The 18,597-nt window shown below is 42.8% G+C and overlaps 1 protein-coding gene across 1 annotated transcript; it reads right to left on the bottom strand.

Annotated features, from left to right (window-relative positions):
* Positions 1-4,577: 4,577 nt before the first annotated feature.
* On the bottom strand, positions 4,578-17,547 carry LOC119391985 (filamin-A). The gene is made up of 12 exons (XM_049415463.1): positions 17,524-17,547; positions 16,656-16,773; positions 14,426-14,616; positions 13,485-13,643; positions 12,932-13,060; positions 11,673-11,802; positions 10,529-10,617; positions 9,782-10,004; positions 8,199-8,767; positions 6,355-6,631; positions 5,194-5,421; positions 4,578-4,606 (listed from the first exon to the last, which is right to left on the bottom strand). The coding sequence occupies exons 1-12, from the start codon at positions 17,545-17,547 to the stop codon at positions 4,578-4,580; spliced, it is 2,166 nt and encodes a 721-aa protein (XP_049271420.1).
* Between the last annotated feature and the right edge of the window lie 1,050 nt (positions 17,548-18,597).

Here is an 18,597-nt window from a genome sequence, read left to right as displayed (position 1 = left end):
TATATATATATATATATATATATATATATATATATATATATATATATATATATATATATATATGTATATATTGACATGCCAGCCAGCCCCCCCCCCCCCCGAAAAAACATTCTGGCTACGCCACTGCTCAGCAGTACCACGTAATGTAACTAATGCACGGAGCTAGTGTTGAATTTCAATGCTATTGTGGTACATATTGCGTGACACAGTAGACAGCTAATGCTTGTGGGCGATTGTAAGCACCCCTCCATGAGATGCCTGGTAAACCATTCACAAATATAGCGTTGGAAGCGTGAGGTTCAAGATGACCTGTTGTAGCAGACGTTCACATGTTTCACCGCACTTGCAGAGTGGACATTCAGGGGTATTCATCCTGTCGTTGCCTGGCAATCCTGGAAAAACAAGTAATGATAGGAGATATTCATAAGCATAATCAATGAGTATTAAATTTTACAAAAGTACACAGTGAACAAATAAACAGCATTTTGTTATACATATATGTAAACGTACCTTATAATACATGTTGTTGTATCACTCGGGCAAGCTTCTTTACAAGGTGTGTCATGTAACAAATGACTTGCCCATTGCACACACTTGTTTCCTTGTCAGGCCAGGAGGCTATGGCGGGAAAGAAACCAAGAATATTTCTTATTATAGTGACGGTTTCTTTATCACACTAAAATGGATGTACGCTCATAACTATGTGAAGCTTTTGTTGCACTAAATTTGTGGCAAAAATAACCTAAACTGAGAACAGGAGAAATGAGACCTCTAAACCTGGCTTCTCAAATACGACTGCGGCAAACTATACCTCGTATGTGTTTTGCACTGACATACGGGCTAGTTACGAAGATACATGCGAGGCGTTAGTGATACAGTTGCCTTTTTTTATTGCAGCGGCCTGGTTAATGTTAAACTCAGCAACTCGCTCCCACTTGAAGCCACGCCACAAGGAACGCACGTTTTCTCATCGACGAAGTATGACACGTTGAAAAATTGAATATTGCAGTACGTCGCCTCCGTGCGACACCCACACAAAGCCATTGGTAAAAACACTGAAGCAATGAGTTTTTACTCACCGGTCCGTATATTCTCGGGCTTGAAACGAGGATCATTCGGTGAAAGCTTCAACGGTCCCTTCGTTCCCCCGAAGTCAGCTGAATGCCCTTCGCGAAAGCATTTTAACGAATCAAAACAAACAGAACGATAGCGAGTGTGTCAGCCGGCAGTGGCTCGAAACATATACACTGTAAGGCAAAATTACCCGAACGAGGAGTAACGGAGCCCAATAGGCGCGCGCGATGAACGGTTAGACCGTCGTAGGAGCAAGCGGAGAGGAATGAGTGCCGTGTGCAAACCAGTTAGTCTGCATAGGGATGAAAGGCACGGGAGATGGTGGTGGTAGTGGTTTGAAGAGGAAAAGGCGCTTAATTTCTGCAGCCCGGTCGGGAGCACGGCGCAGCACCGCGTGCATGGATACGTTCCGTGTGCAAACCGTGTCAAGGGAACTAACCGTCCTCCTCGCTCGGGTCAGTCTTCCAACTAGTGTTCGAGCTGGCGTGTTGTCGGTTGTGTCGCGCTCGGAGTTCGCCCAGGCCCCGGAAAGTCTCAAGTTCCAGCGATCGCCGCAGAGGACGAAAAAATACGCCGCGGCGAGTTCCAGCTTCAAACACCGGGAGTGGACCTACTAACCTCTGTGTTAGGATAACATGGCGGCCTTGTCGTGGCCGCCATTCGCGCTATTACACTTTTTATGTAAGGGCGCCCTCGTCGGGGCCAAACTTCAAATCAAAATATTCCTGAAATAAGGAAGTCTAGTTGTTTGCTTACTGTTACACTTCAATAAAACAAATTGCTGTTTATACGAAGTGGCCTTGCCTTGCCAGGTACCGCGTCATCAATCTTTTGTAATTGTTTTTGCTCCAAAAGACTCTTAGTTGTCAGCAGCCTATCGGCATCATTATCTTCATTTCAAAATATACGGCGGCGCAACGGCAGGTAACGGTTCGCGGTGCATTGGGATGGGTCTCGCGCTGTTTCGTTTCGCTGTAAATGTTTCGAGCCACTGCCGGCCGACACACTCGCTTTTGTTCTGTTCGTTTCGACTCGTTAAAATGCTTTCGCGAAGTGCATTCAGCTGACTTCGGGGGAACGAAGGGACCGTTGAAGCTTTCACCGGATGACACTCGTTTCAAGCCCGAGAATATACGGACCGGTGAGTAAAAACCCATTCCTTCAGTTTTTTTTTTACCAATGGCTTCGTGTGGGTGTCACACGGAGGCGACCCATTGCAATATTCAATTCTTCAACATCATACTCTGTCGATGAGAAAAATGTGCGTTCCTTGCGGCGTGGCTTCCATGGGAGCGAGTTGCTGAGTTTATCGTTCAGTTAACATTAACCATGATGATATATGGCGTTTTATGGCGCAAGTGCCAATGGTGGCCAAAGAGCGCCAGGACATGGTGTAATGCGTGATCAATGGTGGTGTAAGGTGGCTGTAAAGGGGCCTTAAAATGCTGTGCGCTAAATGTGCGTAAAAAACATGTGGTTAAAAGAATGAAAGCGACATGAAATGTATGTAGTGGATTAAAAAACTGTGCAATGCATGGAATATACAAAAAGGGTGAAGGAATTCTAGGCACTACTGCCTCACACGGCCCCTTGTAAGCAAGGAGCCGGAGGTTTAGTGCACTTAAAACATCCTATTTTCGCAGCAGCATCCTCCTGCAGAGGATGCGCTACGATTCTTATGGGCAAATTATTTTCAGTGTACCAACATCGTTTAAAAATGATAGAACAGATTTCTTGTCAAACAACGGATCAATACTAGGGGTGTGCGAATATCAAATTTTTCGAATACGAATCGAATACGAATATCCACCTTCGAATATCGAATCGAATATCGAATATCAAAGGAAAAATGCCTCCACAGCAACAATATTTTATTTAACATGTAGCTATTTGAAGAAAAAAAACATTAACAGCCTGACTGGGAACACAACGTACACTGCTATCTCCAGAACAGAATGTCCAGGCTAGCACAATGCACATCACAACACAAGCAAATATCACGGCACAATGAAAGTAATGACTACATGTTATCATGAAGAAATATGAGTTGCTCCACATGATCAGGCAGCAGGCGCTCCCTTCTAACAGAGACAACCCCCCCCCCCCCCTGCCACTGAAAAGGCACGCTTGCTTGGAACAGAAGTGGCTGATATAGGGAGGTACATGGGGCAAAGCTTTGCCAGACTGGGGTATCTGAAGGTGCCTACAGTCCGCCACCAGTCACGTGGGTCACTGTCTTTCTTCAGAAGTGGTCCCGCATAGTGAACGAGTGGTAGTGCGGCACGTTACGGCCGCATAATATTGAAAATGTACGGTTACATGATCGCCAACAGCGCTGCACGTCGGAGATGCACCAGCAATAAATCATACGTATTGGGGCGCTCGTCGCAGGCAGATATCGTGCCTCCGTGTACTTACGATGTGTATCGCTCCTCTCGGCAACGTTTTTAGCGATACGAACGCAGCAGAAATGTGGAAGACGAGTTATCGCATATTCGAATTTTTCGAATATTCGAAGTTATCAATATTCGAAACTTTTCGAATACACGATTTTCGAATCGAATACGAATATTTCGAATGTAATATTCGACGAATATTCGAAACTTTCGAATATTCGCACACCCCTAACAAAAACCTTCAAACCAAATTGGACATGAATTCAGTAGGGTCAATCTAACATGAATCTTACGAGACGTGCCATATAGAGTAAGAACTAGGCTTTGGAGACATTGCAACCAGGAGAACATATGCTACCATGGAGCAAGTTGGTAAGCCTTACATAAAGGAGTACAGCTTCAAATATCAAACTATGCAGCACACATTTATTTATTTCTGCTGTAAACTACGTAAAGACAGCTAAATAGGTGCATATAACACACATCACAGACTGCTAAATGTAGGTGGAGGGCATTGAAAATGCATACAACTTTACAACATTGTAAGTGGACAACAAGAGAGAGACCACTACAATATGTGTACTAATATAATAGCAATCACAATTACAGGACAAAAGAACTGGATGCAGTTGAATGCATGCATGAAGTAGCCACAAAATGTAGGTAGTGGAAGTGTCGTTAGCTACATGAAAGAGAGAAAAATTTACATTGCATACACAGCGATAACTGTGTATGCAATGGTGCTTCAACTGTGCGAAATATTTCCACGATAACCTTTATTAGTTCATACTGTGGCTGTTCACCTATTTAGTTATGTAGTATGTATACCATGTGCTTCTGTTTGACCGCTGTGAAGCTGCCCAGTATATGAGGTGGCCAGGTTCCCCTCAAACTGCTCAATTTAGCTTTTTTGCCTGGTCATCCTCGCAGCCTTGTTGCAAATGAACTCAATTCAATTCAATAATAAATGTGCAGGCTTCAGGGCACATTCAGTGCCTTCATACAGCTGCAAAGCCCCTAAAGCCATAGTGCAGTGCTCTAGAGCTGACAATAAAAGCATTCATCCAACACACGAAAAAAAAATCGTTATTAATGATAACTGTTCAGTCATCGCTGCTTCTGTTCAATAACAATGCCTGGTGCAACATAAACACTCTTCCACATTTAACTGCATATTTTGAATACAGCCAGTCATGTTGATAGCAAAGGAGCTGCGCACTAATGCACAAGTAGAAAAAAGCATGAAATGATAATCAACGAAAAGAAAGTATTAGTGAACAGATGGAAATTCTAAACAAGCTTACTGTATATTCGTGGTGGGAATCGTTGCGCATTCAATCGGACGAACACAGGAAGGAGGACAGAGTAAACGGAAAGAGCGCTCTTTTGGTTGCGCTCTTTCCGTTTACTCTGTCCTCCTTCCTGTATTCGTCCGATTGAATGTGCAACGATTTCCACCACGAACATGCACCAACTCGCCCTGCAAGAAGTTCTTCTAAAATTACTGTATATGTATTAAGTAAACTGACTAAATGCACAGTCAGACTAACAAGCACAACTGCACAAAAAGAAACCAGAAAGCTGGCAAAATGTCACGAATAAAGTAACGCAAAGAAGTCAGCTATCAAATTATGAAACGATGTGCAAACTAAGCAACAAAAGATTTCAAATGAATATTCAAAATATCAAGTAGTCCTGAAATCACAGAAAACACTGCAAGTACACTTACTCTCAAACTCCACGGGATGTCCAACCACTCCATTGGGAACGTCTCCCACTTTTATCTTGGTGGCGTCAAAGGCATGACTTCGGAAGGGGCTACCTGGCAGTGGTCGTCCCTGCAGCTTCACTTCAATGACGTGCTCGCCAACTTCAGATGTGATAAACTCGACGTCTATCTCTCCGGGATGTGGCACATCCATGTGCACAGGGAACTCTCGTCCAGTGGGTGCTAATTAGACAAAACAAGGATGCAAGCACTCAGTTAGGCACAGGCACTGGATTAACATACCACTTTATATCAATTAGCAGATGCTCACAATAGTGATATTATAGAGTACTCACACTTCCTTCATGCTAAATTTCTCAAGCAATTCTTCGAACAAGCATAACATCATGAACTTCTATGTCAGGAGTCTCAAACACACGGGCCGCATGCATCTGTTTCTCTAACGGCCTGGCCCGGGCATGATTGTCTTCGTCCCATACATTTAAAAAAGTTTTCTTATTAAGTTCATGAGCTACACAGACATGACTGGTCTCTGGCCTTGAGCATTCTTTTCATGAGGCACCCTATGCTGCCAGCCTGTGTTGAGCCATAACCTAGGAAGAAGTACTCTATATTTTAGAATCAGCGCCAGGTTTCAGTTATTCTGGAGATCGGTATCGATTTTTCTTGAATCCTCACTCTAAATCCCGTTCAGAAATTACCCATAAATGAGATTTGGCAAAAGCCTTCTTTCAAATGACAATGTTAGCTGACATCTTGTTCATCCCCACCCCAACCCCCATCTCGCTTCAACCTTCTTCACTGCCCTGGCCACTGCGGGACTGCATTTAGTGACTGGGGCCCTCTGGCTCAGGTAAGTTTAAGACCCCTGTCCTGTATTAATTCCTAAAGCTACCTACAACACTTAAAGGAACATAAATATAGAATAGTGTAATCCATACAAAAGGCAATGTACTTATACATTTTCATGCTAGAGTGACTAGTTAAAAAAGATTTTGGAGGTCTAAACATTATTCTAAAAGCTGGGAGATCAGCCTGAGCAGGTGCTTTCGACTCAAGCCGCTCATCATTGGGGTAATGTGAAGGGAAAGTTAGAGAAAGAAAAGGGGTGGTGATGGTGATTAGATCCTTCAGGTGAACTACTAATTCACCTACCAGCGATTGTCACCTGGAAGTCGTCTCGGTCAAAGTCAGGAGCACTGATGCGGAATGTTGCAGGTTGCTTGACAGGCACAAGTTTGAGAGCCTCACCCGATATTTTCACTTGAGCAATGTCACCTCCTCCTCTGGGAGCAACAGGGGGAGGCCCTGCCTGCCTCGTCCCCTGCACTGTCTTAGCTTCACTGCTAGTCTCACTTGTCCGAATTCTCTGGTGCTCGACATGGTGATGAGTCTCTTGGCGGCTGTCCAAGCGGTGCTCTTCTTTTGTGATCTGCATGCACGATTGTCATAAGACAATAGACATGGTGAAGGAAACAGATGTGAAGTCGAAGAGCAACAAAAGAATTAAGGTTCCTGAAAATTCATCCACTACTTATGCAGCTGGCGTCTCTTAATTCATCAACAGTGAGCTCAATGTGTTCTTAAATTTATGCTATGTGTTCAAAAGTCCCAAGGAACACCTGCCTCCTACACTCTTCCTAATTTGAACATTGAATAATTCAGAGCAATTTTTCAAGCGCACCTGAGGTTAAACTAACTAAAGCTAGCTACACCACTAAATTAACTGTTACAATGCTGGAACTCTGGAACTAATGCAAAATAAAAACCTTGTTTTGGCAAATGCCTACATGACATGACAAGAAGTTTCTTGGAGTCCTGAGGAACTGATATTTAGGGGAGCCTACATGTGAGAATTTTTCATGTAGTCTTAAACAATGCCACGCATATGAAGCTGGACAATGTTAATAACAAAAGCCATTAATGGTGTCCAAGGACAAACAGCTATTAGAAACAATCTCCCTGGTTAATTATTGCTATCCAATTGCGTGTTATGTTTCATTTCACATACTTTACAGTTATGCTTACCAAGCCCACACTCCCAACTACGGTTATCTGATTAGGATATGCTGCCATGTGTTAGACAGATCTATATCCATCTTCACCATAGTTAAACTTTGTAGTTACGCTGCTGCTACATTTTAATGTAATCTAAAATTTGCTCCTTTAAATTAAGATGTTCCTGGCATAGCCCATTTTCGATAAGCAGGATTTCGCACTATAGATCAACTCAGGATTTGTAGTAATAATAATACTAATAATTGTAGAGGTTTAAAGTCCCAAAACCATGATTTGATTATAAGAGACGCCGTAGTAGAGGGCTCCAGAAATCTTTACAACCTGGGGTTCTTTAAAGGGACACTAAAGAGAAACAATGAATTGGTTTAGATTGATAAAGTGTGCTCGGAGAACTATTGTGTAGTTTATTTCACCACCATAGGTTTATTATTAGACGAGAAAACCAAGTTCAAAGTTTCATTTTTAAATTTCACGCCTAACTTTGTAATTCGTGACGTAAAAGACTTCAAAGAGCATTTAACGTATTTTGGCGCCACTGGCTCAACGAAATTTCCACAAACTCGTTATGTCAAGTCTCTGGCCCCCTCAGAGGACAATGTACTTCGATTTAACCGATTAAGAACTACGTAGGCCCAAGCAGGCGCCGTCAAAAATATGTGACGTCACGGCAAATGGTGCGGGAATTCCAAGGTAGCGTCACCACCTGTATTTTCTTTTTGCGTGTTTTCTCGCTTATTAAGCGTCTTCGCGCAGAAAGCGTGGTGTTTTTGGTACCGTGAAAGACTACTTTACTAATGCGAGAAAAATCGTTTTGCTCTTTAGTGTCCCTTTAACGTGCACCTAAATGTAAGTACACGGGCCTCTAGCATTTTCGCCTCCATCGAAAATCGTGATTTGTAGTAGTAATTAAGAATGCTCAAATGGCAGTTCTGAAAACTACCAGTCACACTTAATTAGACAACTGGAGGCTCTTTCCATACCTGTCGCTGGGCCACTACTGGTGGAGTCATCTGCCTCATCTCCGGACTTTTGCGCCGCTCCAGTGTTGAGGAATTCCTTGAGTTTGAAAACTGCTCTTCCCTGTTCCCATTCCGCTCCTCGGACAGTGCTCGGCTCTGGTTTCGAACAGATGGCGACGGGACAGCTGGCGCAGGCTTTCTCGGTGTAGGAGGCGGTGGCGCCTTGCTCATGTGTCGTGACGAGGGCCGCTCAGGCGTGGCACCTCGAGGTGGCGTCGAAACAGTTCTGCTTGCCGCACTTTCCACGTTTGTTCTCGTTGCGTGGGTGACGCTTGTCTCTTGTCGTGTGGTTGTCGTCGTCTCGATGCGGGACTGAAGGAACTCGAGAGCATTGCGCGACACGCGACCGTCGGGATCAGTCTTTGTTGGGGATGTGACCCGAGAGGATGCGAGGGAGGAAGGGAGGAAAGATGACGTGGAGCTGGACACACGATCTCCGCTTGGTGTTAGCGTGCGAGTGAAGAAGGCATCGTTGAGCGAACTTGGAGATTCTGGTTCGTCAGCAGTGGAGACTATTGTGAATGGAGAGCCTGCGAGAGTATAGAATTAAACAAGTTAAGCCGTAGTTCACAGAATTTGCTTTAGCTTAATATAGCATTGCCACAAAATACTAATCACATCCACGAACATGCAAGCAAAATACTAATAACAACAAAGCTCCATAACAATACGTTAATCCAAGTGCATGCAACTTGGGCAAGTTGCTTATGCAGATAGAAAAACTTGTGCTAGATGACGCGGATCAAAGAAAGGAAGGGATACACATGATGCACTTACTGTGTACGGGCATCACATGTCCTCTACCTCTTTTTTTCTTTTTTTTTTTGGGGGGGGGGGAGTGTCCATGTTTAGCGTAATTCTTTCTATACTAATAAGTTGTCATAATAATGTGCCCTCAAAATCAGATAACAAAACATTACATATTAATGAGAACTAACAGTCAATAATGCCAAGGAAAGTACAGGGGATGTTATTTGTAGTATTTAGGATATAAGTGTGAAGAAAGTAAAGTGGACGAAAAGATGACTACGCTACGTGATGCCAGAAAGGCAGAAAAAGAGCGTTCCACACTCGCCGCCATGGCTTCGATCGGTGCTGACTAACGCTCCCAGGTTTAAAATGCACACATATACCCCATAAAGTGGACGGGAGGATGACCGCCGCCGTAGCTCTGTGGTACAGCATTGGACGTGTTATTCGAAGGTCGCAGCTTCGGTCCCTGCCGGCGGCGAGTCATCTTTTCGTCCACTTTACTTTCTTCACATTTATATCCTAAATACTACAAATAACATCACCTGTACTTTCCTTGGCATTATTGACTGTTAGTTCTCCTTAATATTGTGTTTAACAAAGAAAAACAAGCCCTTAAAATTCATCTTCTTTCTTTCAAAACATTACATATGTGTCTTGCTGTCACAAGCTAATCTTGGACACACATCAATTTTCTCTTATCTTTAGCAATGAAGACATTTCTGGCTTTTGTTCTAGAGTGCTTTCAACTAAGAAGTTAGGAAAGCCAATGCACTTTGTATCAAGAAGCTTACCATGTACATCAACGTTGTTGAATGTGGCAAAAATCTTGTAGTGGCCTTCTCTTGAAGGTAAGAATGAGACTACGTAGATGCCATCGCCTCTCTCATCGATGCTGACTGGAACATTGTGGCCATCGATTTGTACCTCCAGCTGAACCTTGCCCCAACCAGCACGACTGGCGTCGCACTCAAAAACCACTTCTTTACCCATCTGGACAGCACTGGGGCCATTGATCTGTGAACAACATAAAAACAGTGTCTTCAACATAAAACGGTAAGTGCAATAATATTCTTGCAATACTGGAGCTCAAATTAAATAGTTATTTAGTCATGACAAAAACAGGATAAAACAGTGGCACAAATATGTTGTTGAAGAAGGGCAGTATCCCTTTGTTTAACTGCATGACTGAGTACAGCTAACCATCACAACTTATCTTACAAAGACTATGTTCTTTGGTGCAAAATGTATCTATGTTCTTTGGTGCAAAATGTATGGTGCTACAAAAGCAAGTTTGTTGTCATCCTGAGACAGCCTATCATCGCCAATGCATATTTTATGGTCAAGATTATCACAAACCAAGAGTAAATATCAAGGAAAGGTTCACAAAGCTTAAGGAACTTGGATCATTCTGATACATCTAAGCACAACTTATCAACTGTTCCTTTCAACCCAGTAGAGAAAGTGATTTAACTTCAATGTAGCCAATACACATGTAATGTATATGTTTGTTTAATTATACTGGTGTACAAAATACTCACTGTGACTTGCGTTGGGTCATAAACGTAACATGTGAAGGGGCTGCCTTGGATGTGCTCACCAGAATAAGTGACATCGATTTTCCATTCACCTGGAGGACAAGATGGTAAAAAAAAAGGCGAGCATGTGAAACACTAGCTTTATAAAGTCAAGGCATCTGCAAGAATTAAAGGCCGGCTGAAGATGTGCTGCGTGAAATTCTGAGAAATGTGGATATCTGAAGAGCCTCGCTAGAGAACAGGTATGGGAAAGACTATGAACATTGCATGAAATTTCATTTAGCTGAAATAAATGGCAAGAAACAAAGAACCAGTGCAGTTCAGTCTTGATTCCTTTCATTTGAACAAATGCACAAGACACATAACCAAGCCTGCACAGGCTCAATTTTAGCAACAGTAAGCCCACCACCTTGAAAAAAGCTATAGGACTGAACACTTTTTGCTTAGTGCACTTAAAGTGGTTTAATACTTAGATTATGCAGATTGTAATTGTTGATTAAAGTGACAAATCCTTGAGCAGACTTCAGTAAGGCTGAGCCAAGTAACACATCACAGCTTGCTTGAAAGTGTGCACCTGCAGGCTAGCCTCCTCTGACAGATGGCTACAGCCCTCCAAGTGACACCTTACTGTTCCGGCTACTTTCAGATAGCACGCTGAATACTCGAGAATTTATCAAATGACAGGTTCGCTTTTAATTTATTGCCAAATGTTGCCGCTCTCTCATGTCTAATGTCTACAGTGCATTTGCTGTACTTAGTACAACCCTGGTAGCTTATGTTGTGAATATTGCGCAACTGCAATGTTGGAGCTTACAATGACCAAACACACAAGTTACAAAAGATATTTGAAATGTCGTTTCAGTTATTAACAATTATTTCGCTTTGACTTTGTTGTGTAATGCTCCATGAATTTTCTGCATACCATTTTAACTAGGGATAGCATAGAAACTAACTGGACATATACACAGACACATAAGAATTTCTCAAGAGGCCTGTGTGATATCTATGTATATTTCACCGATATTCAACAATGCTTCATAACAATCCTTAGCACAATGAGTCCTCTTAAATATCACAGGCAAGATTAGTGCACTGCAAGCTGAAAAAAAAAACCAAGTGACACCAGCGTAACTTCATTCAAGCTCACCAATTTCGTTTGGCATAAACGTAGACGTGAAAACACCATCAGTTTCCTTGACAGTGCATTCCATAGTCTTGCCACTTGGTGCCACAGCCTCTACATGGATATTGCCTGTTCCAGCCCCGTTGGAACTAATCTATTTGGTGAGAACAACCACAGAAACCAGTCACGAAGGAGCTCATTACATTTTCAGATGTTTAATGCAGTATGGCAAGGTTCTCTCTAGCAGGTACTCAAGTATGGAAAGAAATGTAATGTTAATGCCAGCAGTCCAATATTGTAGTTACAATAAAAAGTCAGATTTTCTTGGCATTTTGTCGAACATCAAGTAAACTATTTCACATAATCTGGGCCTTCAGATTGATGGTCGTGCAGAATAAGGTTCCTGCACAGGAAGGCTGAAATAAGATTTGGTCCTTCGATGCCCGAGTTTTTCATGTTTGTAAAAACAGCACAAACAAGACGAAGACAGCAGTGCTGCTCTGCTCCACTCTTTACCTTTGCTGTTTGCACTGCTTCTGCAAATATGGAATATCAAGTTGTCCACCATTTGGTTCTTTTGTACTGAGTGAATGAAATATCAAACAAAACCCATAGTTTCTCTTTTGGGAAAGAAAAGAAAATTCTGATACCTATCACCAGGCATTTTCTTTTCAGAAGCTTGTGGAGCTTGGTGCAATTAATATGTTCAGCCAGTCGATAACTGAGTGCATTGCTCATATATTAACTCATATATGTCCAGTGTCCTCATATAGGATGCTTCTTTGACGCACTCTAACATCGTTATTTCTTTAGCTGATGACTAGCGCCGCCTACAGCAGATCAAGCAGGCCTCATTGAGGCCTGCTTGATGTGCTGTACGTGGGGCTACTCATCAGCTAAAAAAATAGCGATGTTAGAGTGCGTCAAAGAAGCGTCCTATATGTAGGACACTGGGCATATACGGGTTAAATGCCCAAGTCATAAACCTATCCACACACGAGGCCTGACCGCAGATATTGTCTTGATCAGTATAAGAAATGCATTATACAGAACAATCGTATCCACAGAAAAAACTGTGGTCTAAGATGCAACAGCCCTTGAGTGATGAATGCAGAGATGGCTGGAATGCTAATTAGGAGCTGCAGTTTGATAACAAGAATCGTGATTCATTCAGGAAGTGCAAGAAACTCCTTGAGAGCGCTCACATAAAAGCTGAACACAGCTGATAAAAATAACAAAGAAGTTTGTAATCAACTTAAAATATGCTCGGGAGCATCACTCACTAGTACTTCAACCAAAGATCCAAGGGCGCAAGGGTCGATGCCAGAGAAAAGAATCCGTGAGATATCCGGATGAACACGGACGTGCATGGGGCAGCCAGTTACCAGTTCTCCTTCACAGTACACACTTAGCTGTTGATTGGCCAGAGAAAGAACAGAAAAAAAAAGTCGGATCAGATTAAAAGCATAATTCCCTAAACTGATTGTTCAGCACATAAAAAACCATTGCACCTGAATCATCAAGATTTGTGAGAGAATAACTTGCGCATTGATGACCAGGATTTAATTGTCCGATGTTGCTATATTGCAGACGCTACAGAACAACCTCTTAACAATACCACCCGTATGTTATGTCGAAAATAAGTTTGACGTCACTAGCTTCTGAAACATCTTAAATCAAGCAACATTAACTGCTTGCAAATTTCAAAGAGCGACATTGCAAAAATGTAGCTTGCATGAACATCCCTAAAGCAAAGTGCAACCTTGCTTAGGAGAAAACACATGACCAAGTTGGAATTTTGCGGAAACACAACACAAATAAAATAACTGTACTCACTGCATGCATTCCTATTTCAACAGGAACAAATGTGCCTGAACCCCCGTTCTGGTTCAGTTGAAGCTTGCACTCTACGGGAGTGAGTGACGGACCTCGAACTTCGGCTCGAACTTGCCTCAGGTCCACTTTGCCTTCCTTTATGTGCACCTTGAAGTGAGCCTGCATGAGTAGACGTTACATGAGCTCTTTACCTCACATAGATGAGCTCAGCACATCCCCACATTTCACGTGCCCACCAGCATGGACCAAAGCTTATGCTATCCACGGCAAAATGTCCAAATTTCTTTTGACAAAAGTGACCCGAGCAAGTGCTACAATACGACAATGCTATTTACAACTACAATAACAAAAGCAAAGTGGAGTGCAGGCCATACAGGGAAACCAACTTTCCGCTAAACACTTCGATTTTTTTCTATATGTTCTCCAACAAAACATATCGTTTTGAATGCATTTCTTGTGTTTATTTAATGTGCCAATTCCATAGACATCTAAAAAAAGAATCAGTAATTTGGGAACTCTTTTTTTTCAGAAATAATTAGGGAGATAAAAGGTTTGTGCAGATGGATCACCAAAATACAATTGTTAGATTAAAAGACAATTAACATGACATTCTTTACTTTTCACTTTACAGCTCTGTGAATGTTTTCGACCTTGAAACCATTGAAAGATTACTTGAAAATCTCAAATACCCCAAGTGACGAGTAACAACATATCAAATGACCAGAGTGAGTGCCAAAATGTCACAATTCCTGCTCCCATGCGACCACTTTTTGAGTTGCGGCTAAACTACAAGTACACCTGATTGAAACTGAAACTGAAACTGGTTCATAGAGAACTTGGCATAGTAAACAACCTGAGGCACTCTTTTGCCTACTAGCACTACTCCTGGGTGTTATAATAAATGATTTCAATGCAAGTCTTCAAATGTGTACAGTACTGACCGGTTTGTTGACGTGGACATTATTGAGGTCGGTGCCTGTGACGGTGAGCTTATCCCGGGGCCTCCTTTTCGGTGAGATGCCTTGGAACCTAGCTACGTATGCCATCACACCTAATGGCTGTACTTCAGGGTCTGCTAGCTCCTTGGCTGTCAGTAGGGGATCCACGCCTAGGTATTTGCCGCCATTGATACCTGTGTGCAGGGAATGTGTTCAGTCAGTTTGGATAGAAAAGGCCAAAGTCCATGGCCGCAGAAAAAGGTCCCAGCGTAGCCCAAGGGATCTTGTTAGTTATTACCGCAACATTTTCAGTGATCCAGAAGGCTCCTTCTGCATAAACTCTGTTAAGCTAACCTTTCAAGTAAGTTGAACTGTTTAGGTACTTTAGTTTCCGATGTGCACCTTCAACACAAACTTACAACAAGACAAAGAGAGGGTAGAGATTTCCTCACGTTTATCTTAAAAGAAGTCTGCACTATTTTGCATCTCATTTATGTTCCTCACATCAGCAAGTCGTAATAACGCATGAAAATGTCACATGGTGCTACATTGCGCGATGCATCCAGTATATAAGAAGAAAGTCGAATGTCTACTAAAAACTGGCCCCCATGCAAACATTTGTATAAGCCTTCTTATAAGCCTTCCTTGTTGAAATGTTCATACATTTCTATGTATAAACATTTTTTGAAAGCCTGTGCACCACCATTGGTGCATGCTGGCTTATTGCTAGCATGTGCTCAAAAGTAAAAGCAGAGTGTTAGCACAAGCTTCTGTCACACATTTGCAACTGTTCAATAAGTGCATGTATTGAATGCACAATGCAAGTACAGTATAGACTCTCAGTAAACGGACATCTCCTAAACGGAATTGCTGCTTAATTGGAACAACTACCTCTAATATGATTGGTATCATAGTTGAATTCTGCACCTCTGTTCACCTCTTAGTAAATGGCACTCCTGTTAAACAGAACATACTTTCCTGGCGCCTTCAGCTTCCATTTAATTAGAGTCTACTGTTTTGAGAAAGTGCATATGTGTGCAACAAAATATGACTTGGGTTTCTAAGATACACTATTAAGTATGCTTGCAGAAGAATTTAGAAGAATTTTCGTCAGGTTTTAGTGATGTAGTGTCACCGAACAATGAATATCACAAAAGCCAAAATTTCGATGAGACTGGTTCTCATGAGGGCAGCAACTGCTTTCCTTGGCAGTGTTTTCCTTGGCACCTTTTTCTCATCCTTAATAGTGGAGGAAGAAAAGAATAAGCTTGTTAAGGATCAAGACGCCAGTAATTCTTCTCTGTGCACTACCTTCTCCTCCTCCTCCTCCTGTTTCTCCCCCCGTTGAGGGTGGGAAAGAGTGAGCTAGGCAAACGCAAGAATGCTGCTAAGGAAAGCAGTTGCTCCTCTGACGAAGAGATGTCACCCTGTTGAAACATTAGCTCCAGTGACATTCCTTGTTTGATGACTTCTCATCACTTCAGCCCACCATATCTTACTCAGAACTTCTAGCTTGGTTGCATCAAATTCTAGACATGAAAAAGGCACGTTTCAAGAAGTGTCTACCTTCACATCCCGTATTGCTAAATGCATGGCATGAAGAGGACACTCACATTGATGCCAAAAACATATTAACTTATCGGATAAAAAGGAATTCACATATTGAGTAACCACGTAGGCAGAAGTATTGGCTTGTAGCCATGGCAGCGAAATATAAAGTAATCTGCCTTGAAAACTAATAATAATATGATGATATGTGGTGTAATGGTGCAAGGACTAATCTGGCCAAACAGCAAGCGCCAAAGAGGTAATAATGATTTCTTCATTTTTAGTGGATGATTGGCGAGTAATAGATCTTGCCCAATTTCTGTGGCACATACACATTAGGAGCTCACATAGGCATACACAGCAAAGTTGCTGTAAAATACAAGCGACTGTGGTTTGCAAATAGCACTACAGCCTTACAAGGTGCCTTAGTCTCGAGGACTAGGGGGTGCATGAAGTAACAAAAAATAACAATGAGACAGTGGCTCCTTTCTAGAGGTCATGCTATGCATCTTTCGAACTGACAACATGACGAGTTTGAACATCATTAATAAAGTCTGAAACTGATTTGGTCTTATGATGTGGCTCTTCAGGCATTGTATTTTCCCTCCACATTAAGTAAACTATTGTGGAAAAAGAAACACGGATGTTAACAAGTGCGATATATGAACATGCAGTACAAACTTACCCTTTTGCAAGTTTGACTCCCACTGTGATCGATCCCTGCTCAGGTGCTCAAAGTCCTCTACGGAAGCACCAAGTGAATGCACTAAGGAGCACAAGGCCAGTCCATCATTCCAGTCACTCTAAAATAGAAAAATTACAAGGGAATTAAAAAGCCCATATGAGGCCATGAGAAGCAAGCAGAAGTTATAACAATGGAAGCTAATATGACAGCATGGACAGCTATACCCATAAAAAGTAGAGTATGATGTGGAATGCAATGATTTTAAATATGTACTCTCAAAGAATTAAGGAGAGGCATGGGTTCATCGCTGTATGACTGGGGGAGGAGTCAAGCAGGTCTAACTGTGTGCATCAAGAGTGAGGTACACAACATAAATCTTGTGGTGATTAATGCTCACATCTCCTGGTAAGGTGTTTTCACCTCGTGGCTTTCGCGTGTCCTGTAGGCGGGCTTTCCCGCGGGACACGGGCAGTGTTTCTGCGGTGGCGCTGCCTGACGGCGAGGATGCGCGGGTCATGAGGGACGGCTCTCATTCTTTTATATTCCAGACACTGTACCCTTGGGACTAAAGTCCCTAGATTTTTCCTTTTTACAGGGAAAAATCTAGGGACTTTAGGCGCGCGCGTTGAGGAGCTCCGCTGGGACCACTGGTGCAGCCAGGAAGTGGGTTGGGGGGTTCGACCCCCCCCCCCCCGACATCTTTACATTTTTCACGAACATACCTAAAAGGGAGTCGGACCACTCCCCTCCCCCGATGTAAATTTCTGGCTAAGACATTGGCTAGGACGATCCCGCCGACTCTTTCCCGTTCTCGTGAATGCACCTGCGTTCGTGAGACCTGACCGGGCAAACTTTACCCCCTCAATACCCTGTCGTCGTGGTAGTCGAGCATCGTCGATTCCGCAGTGTGCTACATTGGCATGCCATATTAATTTTTATAATTCGGCTGGAGGACTTACTATCTCAAAAGATGCAAATAAGTGTTCTTTTGTTGGTTTGCACTACAGTGTACCGTGTCCTTTGTTACTTGAGCGCGAGAGACGTACCCCACAATCTATCATTGTTGTGATCGAAATTTGAAAGTTTGTGTATATGCGAGGCTCAATCCGGCCAGCATTAGATACTACGTATCAAGAACTAAATGCAGCATTATATGCCACATGTCAAGAACAAAATTTCCCAGCCATTTTAGGAGGGGCCCGATAAAACGTTAGCGCGGGGCAAAGGAAAGGGAGCACTTTCCCCCCACGCCCTACGAGTTTAATACGGAAAACTTTTCCTGACAGACACTGCTCAACGTATGTCTTAGTATTACTGGTTTCCGTACGAAGCCTCAATATGTCGAGGCACTTTTGCCGGTGAGGCGTTGCGAGAGCTTCCGCTCTAGAATTTTTTTTAAAGGGGATATATATGAACCACTTTTCCAAGCAATCATCGAATGACCGGATTTTATTGCCTCACGAATCGCTCATATTGCCGCAAAAATTTCTCGAATCCGTCAATTGACGGATTCGAGAAATTTTTGCGGCAATATGAGCGATTCGTGAGGCAATAAAGAGCGAGCGGTGTGCGGTGTTACAGGGATTTGTTTCACGCTTTAAACGCTTTCTCTTTTATCTCGTCCCTACGAATGCGCCGGAAAAGGGAGGGATGCCACGGGGAAAGAACTTGACATTATGAAACCGTTAAGCGGTTAACCGCTTAACCGTTAAATTAAACCGTTAACCGTAAAGAACTTGAGTCAGCGCGCGTCATGACCTTGAGCGCGCGTGATCGCGATCGCTTCCTCCCGCTGTAATTCCTGTGCGCGCTAGTGTCGCTACTGTGTAATGTTAGCACACTATGGAGCGCAGCTCCGGCACGAGGCGGTACCCGTGGCAAGAAGCGTATCTGATCCAAACGCAGCTCTTAACTAGCCAATAACATGCTATCTGTTGCAGGG

Source organism: Rhipicephalus sanguineus, chromosome 4 (assembly GCF_013339695.2).
Source record: "Rhipicephalus sanguineus isolate Rsan-2018 chromosome 4, BIME_Rsan_1.4, whole genome shotgun sequence".
Taxonomy (NCBI): Eukaryota; Metazoa; Arthropoda; class Arachnida; order Ixodida; family Ixodidae; genus Rhipicephalus; species Rhipicephalus sanguineus.
Note: the sequence above shows the minus strand (reverse complement) of the source record. Positions and strands in the feature narration are given on the sequence as shown.